The 19,039-nt window shown below is 35.6% G+C and overlaps 1 protein-coding gene across 2 annotated transcripts in view; it reads right to left on the bottom strand.

The window, feature by feature from the left end:
* The window catches only part of CRISPLD1 (cysteine rich secretory protein LCCL domain containing 1), a 37,023-nt gene that overhangs the window by 9,206 nt on the left and 8,778 nt on the right, over positions 1 to 19,039 (bottom strand). For both annotated transcript variants that reach the window (XM_041412706.1, XM_041412707.1), the window contains 8 exons: positions 7,810 to 7,928; positions 7,543 to 7,675; positions 5,986 to 6,101; positions 4,998 to 5,098; positions 3,750 to 3,929; positions 3,597 to 3,657; positions 3,405 to 3,471; positions 2,664 to 2,794 (listed from right to left, as the gene is read on the bottom strand). In XM_041412706.1, coding sequence (XP_041268640.1) covers positions 2,664 to 2,794; positions 3,405 to 3,471; positions 3,597 to 3,657; positions 3,750 to 3,929; positions 4,998 to 5,098; positions 5,986 to 6,101; positions 7,543 to 7,675; positions 7,810 to 7,928 — 908 coding nt within the window. The remainder of the gene's footprint in view (positions 1 to 2,663; positions 2,795 to 3,404; positions 3,472 to 3,596; positions 3,658 to 3,749; positions 3,930 to 4,997; positions 5,099 to 5,985; positions 6,102 to 7,542; positions 7,676 to 7,809; positions 7,929 to 19,039) is intronic.

Here is a 19,039-nt window from a genome sequence, read left to right as displayed (position 1 = left end):
CCTTGTCCCCAGCTGGAAATATATTTATTGTAATGACATATCTACTTTGTACTCCCAGCGAATGTGTTTCAAAATGCGTGTTAAACTCTTTCAGGAGTTTAATTTTCAAAGAGAACTTGTGATAGAAACCAATTAAGCAATATATTGGTCTCTCATAATGCAGCATGTGGTTGCTCAGAAGCTTTCATCTATCTGAAGAGCTCATTCACCTTTTGCTAAAGGTTTATTCCTATAAAAAATTCCAACACTGAGATGAGTTTCTCCTCACAGCCTTCCTGAAATGTTTCAAAAGTAAAAGATCCTATTTTACTTTTGGATCTTGCATCTCCTGTTATCATCAGCATCATTAAAAACCTAATTAATGTAATTATATGGCACTCAGATGTACCTGCTTCTTCTTGTTATAAAAAGTCAGGTACATAGATTATGTTGTTTCATTACAAGTTGATGAATGTTTCTATTTTATTCCCCCCATCTTCTATTTTCCTCCTCTTTTGACTCCTAGGATATGCATCTGATTATGGTATTTTTCATCAGCAACAAAAAAGCTGAGGATGCCTTTGGCACCCATAAAGTTACTTATTAAAAAAAAAAAAAAAAAAACCAAACAGAAATAACAACAAACCAAGGAAATTATTCCCTATTTAGATTTAGAGCAAATTGCTCCCGTGGATCTCACTGTTTGCCCGCGTCAGTTTATTTACTTGTCTGACTCATCAATGGCACATTACTCATTTATTGGATTCCAATTAGTTTCATTGATGTAGCTCATACTTCTGTTGCCCCAGCACTGTCAAACACTGATGTAGGAATATGTATTCTATTTTTCACTAGCTTGTTGAGATATTCAGAACAGTACCATATCCTAAGAAAATCCAACAGCTGAAAAAACATTGGCATTGGCTATCCTGATAAGAAGTCCAAGGAGCTGAAAATTAGGACACTTGCTGTATGCTGCCCTGACACTTTTCTGTATTCTGTTTTGCAATACACAGTATAGGCGAGATCCACTTTATTTAATCTATTCTTGAATAGATTAAATAGTAGCTCATGCAAAGCTCCATCTACATACACTGGTGAGAGTCAGGTAGCTGCAAGACATCCCCTGCCTTATTGATGGGCCTTTTGAAGGTTTGAAACTTTGGCAAACAACCAAAATAACTTCCCCTGAGTTCCAATTCTCAGAGGATAGGTGCTAAATACACTCTGTAGGCTGGACAATCATACAGTTTTTTCTCATATAGCATAGAAACTCAGAGATTTCAACTGATGGGAAATCAATTTGTTCCAGTTTAAAGAGTTTTTTACAGCTTATCTACTCCTATATTTGTAAGCAAGCTGGCTATTCATATGTTAGCATTGATATAATCAAGGTCTACTTCTCTCTTTGTGTCAAAGCAAGTAAAAAAGAGAAATGTTTGCCTGTATCTTCATTTTTTAGGAAGGTACATCAAACCAGAGTCCAGTCATCAGATGATCCAAAGAAACTGATTGATATCAATGCCTTAAGTGCTACCCAGGTAGCCCAAATTATAGGCCACTGAATTTGGTCTACCATGTCAATGCTCCTCTCTATGCTGGCTTAGACATACCTGTTGGAAAGGGAAATTATGACAGGTGTCATGGCCTGTATCATTTGTTTGAACAGCACAGAGTGAGAGCACAGCCACTGATGATTACCTATGTCCTTGACTCTTAGGTTTGCATGTGAGCCAAATATGTCTCAGAAAAATCCTGTTTTCTTTCAGCTCAATATTACCTCTTTGAGCTACACACATACCACTATTACACATGTACTAAGTATAGACAGAAATAAAGACATCAATGGAAAGCTCTGAAAAATACATTATGATACAGTGAAGCATAATTTGCAACCACCAGTAATATCTTAGATTCAAATATATTAATATTGATGTCTTTCTATCATTGGATAATTATATATGAAACAACCAAACATTCTCCATTTCTATGTGTTGCTTTTCTGGGTTTTTCTTTCGCATATCTACAAGTATTTGGAGCCGTTTCCCATACCAGTCTTAGGGAAGGCACCTCAGCAGTGCAGTTTCCACAGTATGGAATATTATTCCATCACTGGCCAATGTAGAAATCGTGCAAAAGATTTGCGAAAAATGTCATAGGTAAACTGTGGAACTGTGATGAAATTACTGAAGCATACAGGAAGAGATGTCTTTTCTTCTTGTTCCACATGCACACTGCAAGAGGGTCATTTACAAACATGAACTTGTAATATTATTGCTTTGTTAACTGTCATAGATTGCTCTGTCCATGTCCAAAAAACATAAAATAATCTGCCAGTATGTGCTAGTTTTTGACAATAAATATATAGTCTTATCAATTAATTAACTGAATACTCTCAACAGTTTTAATTACAAACACCAACTTACTGTCCAAGTCATTCTGTAAATTATTTAACCTTCTTTCACATTACTATTACGCCAACTCTCTGTCCACCATTAAACACTGGCTAAAGTTTCAGAATGCATACAATATCTCTATATCCACATGCCTTTTTATAGAATTTTCATATTCTTTATGACAAAAAGCATAGCAAAATGTTATTAAAAACGTGATATATTTTGAATGAAATAAAAATAAACAGATTAAAACCTTTTCATACATTTTAATTTTAAGAAAAAACTTACCCAATTGACTGAACACCATTTCTGTAAGACTTGATAAAGTAATTTTTCCTCCCTTGCCTAGTCACATCAACCCAACCACCTTCATTGTCTAGGATGCCATAATGTATGGCAGCTTTACAAATACTGGATTGCTGAAAAACAGACCAGGAAAAGCAGATCCATGTCAGACAAAAAACAGGTTTTACTTACAATCTGTCATTAAAAACTTGGTAGAGAGTCTTTTATGTTTGACTTGGTTCATGAAGGTATTATTTCAAGCAAATAAACCACCACTTTGCCTTACTCAGATATAAACTATTCTCACTTACAGTACACTTGTTCACAGTAGCTGTCATTTCCTATACTGTTTTCCCATTCTACAGAGTAAATGATATACTCTCAGCTTGTATTCAGGTTACACAGAAGCAGATCCATCTTACTGAAACAATTTATACAAGCATACCCACACATTGCTGTACTCCTCCTTTAGTCACACCTTCACATATTTGCATGTAAATATGTGGGCATAAAAATTCTACTTCTGTGTATGTATAAGTATGATGTTTGTATAGTATACACAGAATAGCAGATGCAAATTTATCTCATCTGATGCTTTCTTAAACATTTGGTGTAAGCTTTTAGTTTTGGTGAATGCTGACATCCTCAAAATCCACTCTTAATACAATTTTAACTAGTATGCCAACAGAAAAGACATTTCATCAAACACTCTACTGGTACAAAATCTAATTTAAAAGTATTTACCATTTCATAATGTACACTTCCAATAACTTTGGCTTTGCTATCCAAACAACCAGCAGGACATTCATACCTAAGAGAATTAAATACAACTTGGTTTTAAATCCTGGGATTACAAAAAGGGGAAATATTCCAGCTCATGTACAAATATAGCCTTTCAGAAAAATCTCAAAATGATAACTGTAAAATTTACCGTACCTATTGCAAGTTGTTCCTTTGCACTGATCTCTTAGCCTTACTTCACATGAAACAATCTGAGCTAAAACAAGCAAAAAGCAAATTCACTGTAATGAATTTGATACTAGATAATTCAATTTTGTTGACCACTTGCAAATCAGGTAAATTCCTTACACATTTGCTGTGTGCTTATCACTTCATTTTTCTCACTGTCATCAGTGCCTGTGGAGGCTGAAGGTTGATGTGTTCTTGGCCAGCTTTGCACAGTTGCATCCTGGGCTTTGGATCGCTGACGTTCAATCTCATTTGTTTCCTCTTCTGGTTCATGGGGGGAATAAGGCCTTTCTGAATCCTCTGTTTCAGAAAATGGGCAAAAAAAAAAAATCTCTCAAAAGAAAAATGGAATCAGTGTGGAATGTAAATCCCTTACCATGTTTCAGTAAAACAGCTTTGTTCTCACAAAATGGTGGACAAAAGGAAGAAAGCAAGGAAAACTCTCCACTGCTTCATAAGATGGAGAAGTCAAGATTAATAAAACACCTCAAGTATATTTGTGATACATTTTTTCCCAGCATATGTAGCACAATTGAAGTATCAAACTGCTCTTAATGCTCCTTTCGTATCTTCATGCCATCATAAAACCAACTGGTCAAGGACAATCTCTGCTACACATGGGCAAAGTTTTACCAAGCTCATAGATAGCATGCAATTTAAAGCTTCTTTCATAGTAACAGTCACCTGAAAATGAGGTTCTTCTATTCATACGTAGTGAAAATAATTCTGAAACACTCATAACTGTATCTACATTTCTTACTTAGAACCATAAGAAAAATATTTGGGTACACATATGCAGCTTTCACGTGGTCCATATGAAATCTCAGAAGCTATTAACACAAATTGCTAAATAAGTTGTTCACAGAGTAGAACAAAAAGAAGTAGCAGCTTTGTAATATGCTGTGTTTTAATGCTATAAATGCTATTCCAAAAATTGTAAAGTAATAATCATCCTAGCTGATATTTTCTTTAATTACCAGTGTCTTCTTGGTTCTTGTTCTTGGTTTTTCACACACATCACATGTCTTTGTCACTGAGATATTTTTTCCCCATAAACAAATTACTTCATATACTTCCAGTGTAATTACAGGAAGGCATATAAAGAGCACACAATGAGTCTCCATCCTTGTGTACGAAAACCCCTGAATCAGCATTATCAGCAGGAGTTCAGTGCACATCATTCCCTCTGGTGAAACTCAGCCTCACGTATCACAAGTACATATTCCCATCCAGCATAGTAAAGTAGGGCCTAACTAACACCCATAATATATTTTATTCCACTATGTTAAAGCACAGTGAGGAAAGAAATCAAAAGAAAAGTTACATTTCTATTCCTGTTTATAGTTGTAATGGTGAAATAGTACATACCTCTGTAACAAAGGTTTTCTCTACAACCTCCTCCAAAACTAGGGGGACATGCAGAACAGGGGCGCCCAGGTTTATAAGGAGCATGACCCCACCAGTTACCCCTTTACAGAAAAAAAAAGCAAAAAATACCTTAATCAATGAGCATATTAACATGCTAATATTAAACAGCACTTAATATATCAAGAAATAAATTATGAAAACCAGCAGGCACATAGATGGTAACATTCTTCTGATATTCCCAAGTTACAAGCAATGTACAAGCAAGTTCCACTACGAAAGGTTTAGACTGGATATTTAGAAGCATTTTTCACTGAAGGGATTGCCAAGCACTGGAACAGGCTGCCCAGGGAAGTGGTAGAGTCACCATCCCTGGAGGTATTTAAAAGGTGTGTAGAGGAGGCACTCATGGACATGGTTTAGTGGTGGACTTTTCAGCGTTAGGTTACTGGCTGGAGTCAATGGTCTTAATGGTCTTTTACAATCCAAATGATTCTATGATTCTACACCAAATACACAGGATCTAGCTGAAAAGTCCATGAAGAAAAAAAAATAAGAATTGACATAAATCACTGTAAGATCTCTTTTCAGACTGGCATAGCACCATAAGACTAAACTCCTCCACTTCATGAGAATGGGCTCCACTCTCTCCTAGAAGGAATATCCTATAAAATTTTATCTTAACCATGGGCTTCCTTTTACATTCCTTTAAGTCACAGTGGGGAGATACATTTATTTTTCAGAAAAATATCACACTATAATAAAAGTCTCTAATGTTGTATATGCACTAAAATACAGGCCAGAAAACTGAAGCACCAGAAAACTCACAAGAGTATTTGTGCAGCCGAAGGCTGTTTGGGAACAGGGAAGGCTCTATTTTGCAACGGTACAAAAATCAGATAATCCAGACTGATTTCCTTGCAGATTATTTCCTGGACTATTATAAAGTATCTTGCCCCCTCAAGATATTTTTGCGTGTCAATCTACTTACTTAGGAGAATAATTGCATACAAGATAAACTGCTTTTGGCCAAATCTGCCCCCAGATGTTCATGTTATGACACAAATTAATTGCACAACCGATTCTGCTACTTGTAGCCCAAACAACCTATGGAAAAGAAAAGAGGAAAACCAAAGATGATCAACTTAAAATCAAAACTATCTCCAAAATACAAAACTCAAATTACCAAAGTAATGTATTCCCCTCTGTTATAAACGGCTTGAAGTGGCCTAATTACAGGTGTCGAAAGGCCATTCAGTTATACCCTTATTAGAGAGAAAAGTTTTACCTTGGTGGTAAAAATATGGCTCTAATTTTATACAAATGCTCTAAACATGTATTTGAAAGTGTAGCAAAACATTTACAAAGCATGAGCGGAAGACCTGGTTCTTGGAATCACAATTAATTGATAATTTTGAGCTAGAAGTTATGGTCCCATGTGCTGGAGTTCCCAGTACAACCTAAAGACCTAGAGGGGTTTTGATTGGTTGGACTGAGACAACAGATATTTTTCAGCAATAAAAGGAGGTAAGAAAGGATAAAAACATTAAGAAAAATACTCATACACTGAATAGACCCAAGTAATGGATTTTAAATGAATATGCTTTTATGTCATTGCAACCTAAGGTGGCTGTGCTCCTCTATTCACCTTTCACCACGAATCTCAAAAATAATCAAAATGACAAAGTTTGGAATGTTCAAATGATAAAAATATGACAGGTGTTGAAAACCTATTTATTCAAGGTAAGCCAAATCTGTAGATTCAGCGGGATTTAAGAGCTGAAAGAGATAACTGTTGTGAAGACCTAGTACCAAAAAAAAGCTGTATATATGTATTGATCTTACATGAAATAGTAAATGTAATTACAGGTTGTATATACAGTAAATAAGAGTATAGAGGTAACTTTATTTTAAAATTAGATACAACTGTAAATTATGCTAGTAAACAGAAGTGTTTAAAAATTAATAATTTTTAAGTTTTCCAATGTTATATCAATAATTATATGTGGACCATAGTATAATTTGAAGATCATGTATTTCCCATTCATTGAAAGCATGACTAGTACCCCTCAAAAAATTGAGGCTAGATACACAGATTTCAGAAATTGGAAGTAAATTATCACTATTTTTAAAATCTTCCTGAAGTTAAAGCAAGGTTTTTAAGACTACTGTTTGATCTGAGGATTTCATCTAAGAAAACTTTTTTTGGTTTTTTTTTTTTTAAATGAGCTGTTTCTTCAACATATTATAGGAAGAGCTATCCAGATTATGCAAAATGAGCAGTAATACTCAGTTTAACACTGAGGTTTGTGAGCTTTTTCCTCAATCCTGCTGATATTTAAGAGGATGAAATGTAAAGATTTGTATGACAACCTTACTTTATCAATGATACCCAGTACTTGTAACTATGGAGTCTAAACAAAACCTTTCTGTGCTTTTGTGCTGTGGAATGTACTGCAAGTTTAATGTGCTCTGTCAGACAGCAACCTAGCTGGAAATCTCTGCCACTCTTTTCCATAGGTGATTAAAATCAAGCACACCTACATACCTGTGTGTAATGTGTACAAACAGGACCAGAGCATCTATATGGACAATATGGGTTGCATTCATGAGGATGGGGATATGTGAAATCTCTCACTTCATCATACCATGCCTGGACATGAAATGTTGGAGGTCTGTACCTAGGAAAGCCAGTAGCAGTGTATTAGACAATTCAAAAGTTGTAGCTTCTGCCATTTTTTCCTTTTATTCACAAGCAAATTTTGTTAGATTTTTAAAACTCTCATATATTGCACAAAATAGTATCTTAAACTACCTTCCCCAATGTGCCCCCAGATTTTGTCCAATTGATGGAAGAAGGCTTGCTGGTCCATGCTCCCACAGACAGGTTTCAGCCCATGACTCTGCAGATCTCTCCAGTTCTGTGTCCCATGTCTGAAATTTAAAAGAAAACAAAGAGAAATCTTGTTAAGAATATTTACTGTGTATCCCATTCTTAAAAAAAAAAAAAAATTGTCAATTTTTTAAATTTTTTAAAGTTTTTTTTACTGAGGAAGAAGACTGAAAAGTTAGAATTGAAAAATGTACACTGCACTTGTGTTTTGTAAGAAAGAAAAATGCTTTCACCAAGAGAAAAAAAGTTTTAATCCCTTCTCAGCATTCCCTTTAGAAACCACGTGCAGCCACACTGCAGTGAATAAAGCACAAATATGAAACTGCAAGGCTTAGTTCAATTTTCCAAGCTAAATTAAGTGCATTTTTTTGTCTTATGAGATTGTTTTTCAGTAATGGGCATTTTTCTTAACTGAAAGGGTATTATCCAACCTGCTTTCAAACAAGGCTTTATTTCCTCTAAACTAATAGTTTACGTGAAATGAAGGAGATTTCCTCTTCCTTTTCTATAACCACCTTTTGTTGAAATAATACACAATTCCAATGCAAATTATAAAAACTAGAGTAAGGTTGTCATTCACTGATTTTATGGATAGGCTAGAAAAAAAAAGGGACATTCATCATAGTAAAGAGGCATGCTTAGAAGAAGGAAAAAAAGAAAAAAAGATTATGAATTGTTGTTTATCCTTAATTTTTATTCTTTAAGGAGGATGGAAGAATAAGGTTGCAGCTAAAGGCAAATCCAAGTTTCTTTCTTTCAAAAGCATACTAAGACATACTCTTCTTGAAAAAAGTCATACCATACAGTGAATGCATAGATTCTACTGCACTAGGCTGGGGTTTGCTCAAAATGGTCCATCGCTCTAGTGCAAAGTATCTATCATTTTGCTTGGCTTTTGGAATTTCCTGATAGCTGCAGAAATAGTTTCCAGATACCTTACTAATACCAACACTCAGGTTAGGAAACTAGAATGCCTACAGGAAAGAAAAACATGTTGATAGAACCTGAAGTATTTAATCATATGTTCAGACTAAATTTCATTAAGTAAGACTATGCTATCTAAATAACAGTAATTCAATATTTCCAGATCCAAATTCCCATGCAGACACTGGAGATCATGTCTACTAATTTTTGGCACAGATAAAAGGTAGAAAACTCGTTAACACAGCCAAAGATTGCACAAATACAACAGACAAATTCCGCATGCTAAAATTTATTTTTCTATGGATTTTGATATGCAGTTTTCAAATTATTAATCAGATAACTCATCAAAAACAAGTATGTCCTTGGTTATGCAAGACCATTATTATGTAAAGACTTTATTATCACTCAGTTTAATCCTAGAATATCTGTTCTTGCTTTGCTTCTTCAGAAATCTGTTAAGCATTGGATGGCATTTTGTCTGTTATTATTGATATTATTAGCAAGTAAACAATTTTCAGGGTATATTTTAACTCCCAAAATGCAACATTTATTTTGACAGAAATACTCAAACAGTATAAAAATGAATCTTTTAACCCACCAATGGATACAAAGACCACTGACTTTAGAAAACTGTACAAATTTTCCATTCACTCTCCTAGGCCATTAGTTCAGTGTCATAAACCATAACATTTAACCTCCAGAAGAAAATATACTAATCTTAATTCATGAAGTGACTGTGTAATTCTTTTCCCCTTCCCTTTAGTTGTCACACCACCATAAAATGTTCTTCTCCCTATTGTACCCATTGTAAAAACACATGAAGATTAACACACTTTCTCCACATTTATACTTTTTTCTTATAGGCTGTAGTAGAGTTTCTTCATCTTCTACCACAAAATCACAAGTTCATAGTATTTTAAAATAAAAGCTACTATAATTTGTCTTTGTTGCATATATTGTATGGTATTAAGTCACCTCAAAGTCTTTAAAATACGTAGATTTAGTTCTTAGGATGAACAAGTCATAGAGTTAATATATTTCCCGGATAATTGCTATTAAGAATGGGTTTGCCAACTGGACTCTGAAATACAAATTTAGAATAAATTAGACTTACAATAGAACAAAATTTTTGGCACTTGCTCAGTTTTAAACCTTCCTACCTCCAAGGCTAGCTACAATTTCTTATAGCTTTTACAACCTCCAGAAAGCCAGAAGATATTCTCTTGTAAAGCATCCCCCCACATTTTCCATTTTGAAGGCGTCAGTCATGGTTAAAGGAACTGCACTATTGTACTATTTTTCTCACCACATAAGTTTAAAAATATTTTATACAGCTATTTTAACTGAAATAATTATACAATTTTTTTTTTTTTTTCAGTTTAGAGCTAGGCAATCAATAGTAGCTGCTTGAATCAGCTCTTCAAGCCAGTGAAGTAAATACCTTTAACAAAATTTTCTTTAAAGAGTGATGAAAGCTATGCATGACAGAGCCATCCAGAACTATGAAAGTAGAGCTTTTTGATGAAAAACTGAAATTCATCGTTAATCCTCCTGACAGATGAACACCCACACTCTAAGTACTGTTGAAATTGGATATGGTCTTGAAAAAAGTTCCATTTTCTTTAACTGTTTCTCTGCCTTCATCCACAGTATAAAATATTGGTTTTACTCCCTTTACCTTACCTAGACAGAGATAAGCACACTTCCCACTTCCTAGGCCTCACCATAATGCACTTTCCTTGAAGCAAATTAATTTATGAGTACCAAGACATAACTTAATTTTTTTTCTCATTTTAATCACTCCAATATATTTTGAGATGTGATGGAGTAAATATCAAAAATGTTACATATTCAGATGTAAAAAAAATCAGTGTTGTGTAAATTGCACTATAGGGGGGAAAACCTCCTTAAATGCAGTGTTTATTGTTATATAGGCTCATTTTCTCATCAAAGTCTCCACTTCCTGAAATGGCTTCAATAGAAGTTAAAATTAAAAAAAAAACAAAAAAAAAAAAAACAAAAAAAACCCACCACAACTCTCTGCTAAGGAACATAAATCGAAGTTAAAATTTAAAAAAAAAAAAAAAAAAAAAAAAAAAAACAACTCTCTGCTAAGGAACATAAATTTCATAAAACATTCTGGAAGGATGTCCAAATGTCTCAGTTCCAAATAATTTCCTAGAGATTAAAGTAATTTTCTTGATTACCAGAGACTTCAAAGAAAAAATGTGAATAAAACATCACTAATCTCCTACAGCCAGTAGACGAAAAAAAAGATACAAGTGCTAGAAGTCATAGTTACTTGTGCCTCCAAGACCTACGAAGGCACAAGCCGTAAAACACAAATCCAATTCAATGTAGAAATGAAAAGGTTTCCCAGTCTCCAGGATCTCTATAATGACCTTTAACAAAGAGAGGGAAAGATTTTCAAGGACCATTTTCTCCAGGTACAAGGATGAGGCATCCTGATGAGCAAGAAGCAAGAGACCTGTATGGATGAATAAGGAGCTCCAGTCCTTACTCAGCCATAGCCAGAAAATACACAGGGTCAGTCCAGGGTTGCCAGAATAAATAAAAAATGAGAGAAGGAAGGCCAAGGCCCTTCAAGAATCTGGTCAAGGACAAGGACAAAACAAAGGACTTGTTCAAATACATCAATAACAAAGGAAAACCTAAGCATAGTGTGGGCCTGTTACTAAATGGAGGGGTGCCTGGTAGCAGGACACAGAGAAGGCAGTTTCACTGACAAGACCAGCCCTCAGAGATCTCTCATCTAGGAGACCAGCGTAATGGAATGATGGCAGCAAGACTTTCTCTCTGTCAAGTAGGATTGGGTCAGAGAACACCTATCCAAACTTGAGATCAACAGGTCTATGGGCCCTAACAGGATGCATCCAAAAGCGCTGAGAGACCTGGCAGTCACAACAGTGAGGCTGCTCACAATCATGTCTGAAAGCTTGTGGAGATCAGAGTGGTGCCTGAGGACTGAAAAAATGCAAATGTCACCCCAGTCTTCAAAAAGCACAAGAATGAGGACCCAGGAAATTACCACAGAATCAGCCTCACCTCAATCCCTTGAAAGACAATGGAGCACCCCATTCTGGAAGCCATCTCTAACCAATGTGAAGGACAAGGTGATCAGGAGTAGTAAGCACAAATTCACAAAAGTTAAATCATGCTTGACCAACCCGATTTCCCTCTATGATGAACAAACTACCTGGCTGGATGAGGGGAAAGCAGTGGATGTCATGTACCATGACTTTAGCAAGGCTCTTTACACTGTCTCACGCAACATCCTCACAGGCAAACTCAGGAACTGTGGACCTGAGTGAACAGTGAGGTGGGTTGAGACCTGGCTGAACAGCAGATCTCCGAGGATTGTAGTCAGTGGCAGAGGGTGGCCTGTCTCTAGCTGTGTCCCCCAGGGTTTAATAATGGACCCAATATTGTTTAACTTTTTTTTTAATTACTTGGATGAAGGGGCAGATGTCTCCTCATGAGTTTCATTGTCGACACAAAGCTGGGAGCAGTGGGCAGTAGCCCAGAGAGCTGTGCAACACTTCAGAAGGACCTGGACTGGGTGGAGAGATGGGCAGAGAAGAACCATCTGACATTCAGCAAAGGCAAAGGCAGGGTCCTGCACCTGGGGAGGAAAAACTCCAGGTGTGAGGGTGCCAAGAGACTGGAGCCAGGCTCTTCTTGGTAGTACCAGGCAGTAGGACAAGAGGCAATGGGCAGAAACTGACGCAGGAAGTTCCACCCAAACATAAGGAAGAACTTTACCGTGTGGGTGACCGAGCATTGGAACAGGTTGCCCAGAGATGTTGCTCAGTTCCCCTCACTGGAGATATTCAAGAATCATCTGGATGTTATTCTTTGCCATGTGCTCTAGAATAACCCTGATTGAGTAAGGAGGTTGGATCGGATGACCCACAGTGGTCCCTTCCAGCCTTACCAATTCTGTGATTCTATAAATGGTATCCTAATCTCTGATGCAACCACTTGGAAAACTATCTTTAATTTCTATCTGACTACTCCAGTAATGCAAAAATTATACATGGGTGCTAGTAATATGAATACGTATGAAATTTCTGAAAAAAATTAAAAACTTGCACAAGAAATCTGTAAGACTGCAATGCCACATCACAGTTTACTCTGAGAAAATTAGCTTAAAGGTATTTTTAAAGGCCAATTCTACATTTATGTGTAGGTGGAATTTGAAGAATTCTGAAGATTTTCTACTGTATTATCAACATGTTTCAGAGATGGGATCAAGAACATGGAGGAACTGCTTTACATTTTTGATACTACCTTGAATTTTGTTCTTCTCTTTCAGTAATTAAAATAGAAGACCCAAATTTTTTTCCTAAACTAATTATTCTAATTGAAATTGCATGAAGAAAAATTGTGCATCTTCATTCTAAGGATAAAAGACTGTTTATTTTAAAGTTTTTTTCATACTAATCCTGTCAGATTAATTCGAAATATAATGCATTTCACTCACAAAGTAGGCTAAATGACACAAACAGGTAAAATAATCTGCCTAAGTACTTAAAACATACCTCTTTACTGGAATACGAATTTTATTCTTGTACTTTTAATAGCATTCCCTTGTTTCACTTACATGGTGGCAAGCTTTGGGCTTCAAACAATGAAAGCATCTCCATATACAAAGAAAGATAAACACCTAAGTTTTCATGATTATTTGGATCAAATAACACAATGAATAAATTCAAATAGAAAACTAATTAGTGATCTTTAAAATGCCGAGATGCTTAGGATTTTAAAAGAAACTAGAATAAAAATGGAAGAATATGAAGAGTCACAGCAATCTATTTATTTTACGTCCTACCAGAAGTAAGTATTTCTCAAATTTTAACCACAATGTCATTAGATGTATTAAAATCTGGCTCCTGAAATATATATTGAGCTGACCTAAATTAAGCTTTAAGCTAAATGCAAGAAGTTCTTCCACAATACTCAGAAACAGTCAGTATTTTACAGATTTAAACTAAGGACACTTTTAAAACAACTCTTTGAAAGAAATGGTGAAGTTGAAAAGAAACCTCTGCATAGCTATAGGCAAGGATCCTTTTGTTTGCCAAAGGATGAATTAAACCTTCAAACACTGTTACTTAAAAATATAGGAAAATTCATAAAAAAGGAGACTATAATTTTTTTAAAAAGAGGTATGCACAGCACCTGATTTCTCACCCACTAGTTCCCTCATCCATGCTCTGATGTGAGCATGTGACCAGGTTTCAATGACTTTGCTCTATGAAAATTCCTTGGTAAATACAGGGTAGTGAAGGGAGCACAAGAAGATGGAAGTGGATCAAGGCAGCTGATTCCCAGGTCTGACAAGCACTTTGACTGGGAATTATTTGCTACTACATTCAAGGTAATTCAACTTGTTTATCAAGAAAAAGTATTGCTCACTTTGTCAGAAAACTACCATGAGATCTATCTTTTGGGTAAGGTATCATTATCAGGGTTGACTTTCTACATTGAGATAGACACACATTGAAAATATCACAAACTGCTCAGCAGTATGTACCTCCTTGGAACTATTCCTTTTGTTTTGCAGAACACTGCTAGAGTGCACTTTGAAGTTGTTCATGGCTATTCATTCCACACAGAGAGACAGAGCAGAAAAAAAACAAACCTGAAATGCAATTAGCATGAATGTCAGGTTCTCAGCATTAATTCTTTCGCTCCACAAATCTGTTTGAATGGCACCACAACACTTGCCAACACAGGCATTTCTTTCATCAGTGTCCTGTTAAAACTAGTGCACCATCAAAGACATACAGATATGGCACTATCAGTGTCTCACAAATGTTCTCAAACACTACCCTGGCTGAAGCCAAAACCCAGCTGGGCAGGTTAAACTGAATGGTAGCAGTAATTACTGCTTCCAGCTGCTGACTCTTCTTCTAACCCAGAAGATTGCACCACATTTTGCAGCAGGGATGTTGCAGAAACTCTGGATCCTATGACTGCTTCTGGTTTACACCATATCACATTTATATAAACCACAACTAATGCCAGTTTAGCTTTACATACTGGACTACAAATTTTGGAAATTAATCTCTGTCAACACAGGGTTCAGGTACAGTGTGGACCTAAACCAATGTTCTACTTATTGGAGGAGCTGCTGTTTCAGTGAGACTACCACATCTTAAATTAAAATTCATCTACAGCCATACAAATTACATGAGGTGGGATTAATGTACCCTGAATTTAAACAGCCTCCAAGCATATACCTACATCTGAGCTAATTATCTAAATAACTTTTACAGTTATATAGACAAATAAGCATCGATAGAAGGAGATAATTTTAGCCACCCACTTTTAAATGAGATAAACTGTGTATTGGAGGTTCTCATTTTTCTCTGCTAATTAAAGGACACTGGTTCAAATGCAGACATATACACCACAGACATCAAAGACTTTGTGAGATGAATCCCACCATTTGTGTTGCATGAGTGTTAAATCAAAAATGTACATTCTCATCCAAGGCACAGCAGCAGAAGTTCACCTATTACACCAAAAGGTATTGCAACAGAACTGCAAAAGCCAGTAGCCCAAAAAACATTTTCCAGTAAAAATAATTTTTAAAAAACCCTCAGCAGTGGTAACATTTTAATTTGACATATTTTCACATATGTTGGAAGGCAGAAAAAATCATATGGACTGGGACTATACAGAAATTAAAGAAGAGCTAAAATTCAAGCTCAGTAAAGATGGAAAAGTAAGTACAGTGGGCACCACTGAAAGTAAACATTTACCATGGCATAGTATAAATACCTCATTGCTGTATACATTCTAAATATAGGGAAAAAGTGGTAAAGTAAATACCACGGTACAGTATGGGTATTTATTTACTTTTTAAAGGAATCCACTGTATTAAGACTAATGACACTGAGAAGGAAAAAAAAAAAAAAAAGTAAAGATGAAACATAGAATGAGAAATGCCATGAGCAAATACGCCAGAAATACAGTTGAAAACTAGAAATCACCTGCATGGCACCAATGCAGAAAAACAGAAAGGTATACCTAAAAGTTACTTCAGGAGACTGATCCTGACTGTAGCCTATCTAGCTTTTTCCACAGAGCCAAATATATGTGTATTATCCTCATTTTTATAATTTAAAGTAGTAACAGTACTTTCAGAATAATATTTACTTTTATTTCTTTCTGGATTTTTATGATTGTAAGAGTAAAGAGAATCTCCTTGGTATGCAACCTAAACCTCCTGCCCTGCAATGCTAGCTGATGTTTTATTGTCACATAAAAGAAATCTCTTTATTTCCTGTAACTACCTTGATTTATTTCCCAGATTAACCAAATTCAGCTGCTTCATTCCTTCAGTGATCTTATAAATCACATATCCTGCCTTCATAATCAATCTTATTAATATCTTTCATTCTCTCTAGAGTGGGTAGACAATTCTTTAAAAATTACCAAAAATGGACATTTCCATTTCAGGCAAATTCTCATCAGTTTCACACATGGACAACTCCTTTTACAGATTGGTGCCACATACTATTTTTTAAGTCAGTGCAAGTCCTGCATCTTTATATTGCAGTTTTACTTCTACATTTTATCCCTTGTACTTCACCAGCTTGATTTCTTCCTCGTTCCATACCTTGCAGTTACTTTTCATCATGTTCATCCCTGGCCATTACTTCTACTTCTCAAGTTTTAATTTTGATCATGTTCTTTAAAACAACCCCATCCTGTGCCCACTCTATATGTATGTATATATAAATAAATAAATAAATAAATAAATAAATATCTATATATATATACACACACACACCTATATATGTGTGTGGAAGTCACACACACTGCAGTTTTCAGGTGTACTCCTCGCTCACACAAGTCATAAGTGTTTAACCAAAATAGGAGAGGCTCCAACACCTTCAATCTTCTGCCTGTTTAAAAGGAGGTTCTGTCAATTTTCTCTCACAAAAACATGAAGGTAGAGAGTGTCAAGATCTTTCCAGAGCCAAAATATGGCACCTAATACTTCCCTAACTATTGGGTGATTAAAAAAGTAAAAATTGATTGGTTTGACATGATCTTTTCTTGATGAACAGGTATTGGCAGTTTTCATCAACTTGTCTTTGAGTCATGCTTCAGTGAGGCAATTTCATCAGTACAAAGATACTGAAGGAAGTCCATGAAAACTACTCATAATTACCACACCTGAAAAGCAAATAACTTGCACTCAGTCATAGAACTTACCTCCAGCCATTTAAGTCAGAAAAAAATGGGGTCTCCCCACAGCCTGAGGTCCCTTATGCAGCAGTGACCACAAAAACTCAGGCAAAAACACCAGGCAAAACTGCCTTGAAAATAAAAACCCAACAATACTAATTAGTACTGGTATACTCTTTAAGCACAAAGCAAGAATAGCTAAAACTGCCAAAATTTCCTCTACCAAGAAAGTTAAGACAGGCATTTTCTGCTGGAAAACTACTACCTGGCTAGAAGTGAAATGTAAGGAATTTACATGCTACCATGTGGCAGACTGGAGTTTATAGAGCTTTAAACTGGGCAGAAATCCCTGAATAGACCTTGAGGTTTCATCTACTCTTTTGGAAAAGAGTAGAAAGCAGGAAAACTGTGGCTTTTGCCTGGAAACAGGAAAGTGGTATATGGCCAAAAATATTGCTCCCAAACACTGAAAAAATTGCACCAATATTTAGAAGTATCTCCTTATTACAGCTTCATGTGTTTGAGCTCCTTGTGTTGAAGAAGTAAAACCAGGAATGGGAACTAGCAGACATGACTAATCACATTTAATTCTTTGTGTACTCTAAGCATGTTAAAAAAACCATGCTGGAATATTCAGCTTACCAAGGTGTTCTGAAATGAGCATTTTCTTTGCTACTTTTTAAAAGGAGTGCATTGAGACTGTCTATTAGAACATGACTAAAAAATCATCTATTCACTTCTATATTCTAACAGGAATAGAAGAAACAGCATGAAAGCTGATCTTGATTTCTCTAGTTTGTCCATTGTCAAATTATGAATTGCACACATTCATTACAAATAGTATTCATGAATATTTATAGCTAATCACAGACTGACCAGAGCACAGGTCCTTACCTCAAATCCTAGTAGTGATTACCAGGTTAAACTCACTGTAACTGATTGCTTTCATAAAGCAGTTTTAGACATGTTACAGAATTTCCTGGACTTTGAACAGGAATTAGTTATGGTATCTCAAATATGTGTCAAACTAAATACTTTTAAAAGATGACCACTGTATTTTGACATAAGTGAATGGCGTTTACTGCCAGAAAGCATTCATTGATCATACGTGACCTGGCATTACTCTCAGAAATATTCTCAAATAAAATATCAAAAAACATTGGAAAATGTATTAAAGGAATCCCTGACCACTTGAAGGTCCAATGGGGAATTCAGGACAAATCTATTGTGATATATATCAGGCAGCCAAATTCTGGATTTAACAGCCTCATTTTAAGAAACTGTTATCTTCTTTCATAATAAAGTGAAATTTGTCCATTTTATATTACCAGAGGATAGTCTTTTCCTTGAATCACACATTTTTGATGATAGTGACTAGCGCCAAATCTAAGGCTGATTATATTTACATAGAACAGGATAACTTCATATCTAGCATTTCAATGAAATAATGTTAAGAAATAAGTAATTTTTTCTAAATCAAAAAGAAAAAAATTAGTTGAGGAAGATTCTGAGGCAATTATCATGAAGATCACAGGCAACAGGGAGCTACTTTTATAAATATCATTGATCCTTTCTGTGTTCTGTTCATATTTGATACTTCAGCTTAGATTCTGCCACTACTGATTAGTATTTAACAATCTTCTTTAATTTGAGGACAAAAAACTTCTCTGACAGCAAAAATAAAAGATGAACAGTGTCTGTCCTGTGTTGCTAATTATTTTATTTTGGGAAGGCTCCCTTAAACTTTGAGACAGTGCGCCTTTTTGCTACTTTCCACTTTCAGTTTCTTTACTTGGAGTTGCTTAGTTGTTGTTGGCATTACATCAATAGAAGTCATACCACTTTTTTTAACTTGGCCACTTCACATTGTACAATCCTTTGCTAAAACTGCCAGGGAGAATAAGAGGATAAGTCAACGTCACTGTGTTCTTTGATGCAGTCAGTAGCCTTTGAGCACAGGCAAAGGAGCTGAAGCACTTCTACCAATCTTTGAAGTGAAGCA

The sequence above is a fragment of the Onychostruthus taczanowskii genome, unplaced genomic scaffold (assembly GCF_017590055.1).
Source record: "Onychostruthus taczanowskii isolate IOZ18803 unplaced genomic scaffold, ASM1759005v1 scaffold4, whole genome shotgun sequence".
NCBI lineage: Eukaryota > Metazoa > Chordata > Aves > Passeriformes > Passeridae > Onychostruthus > Onychostruthus taczanowskii.
The sequence above is the reverse complement of the archived record's forward strand: the minus strand, read 5'-3'. Positions and strand labels throughout refer to the sequence as shown.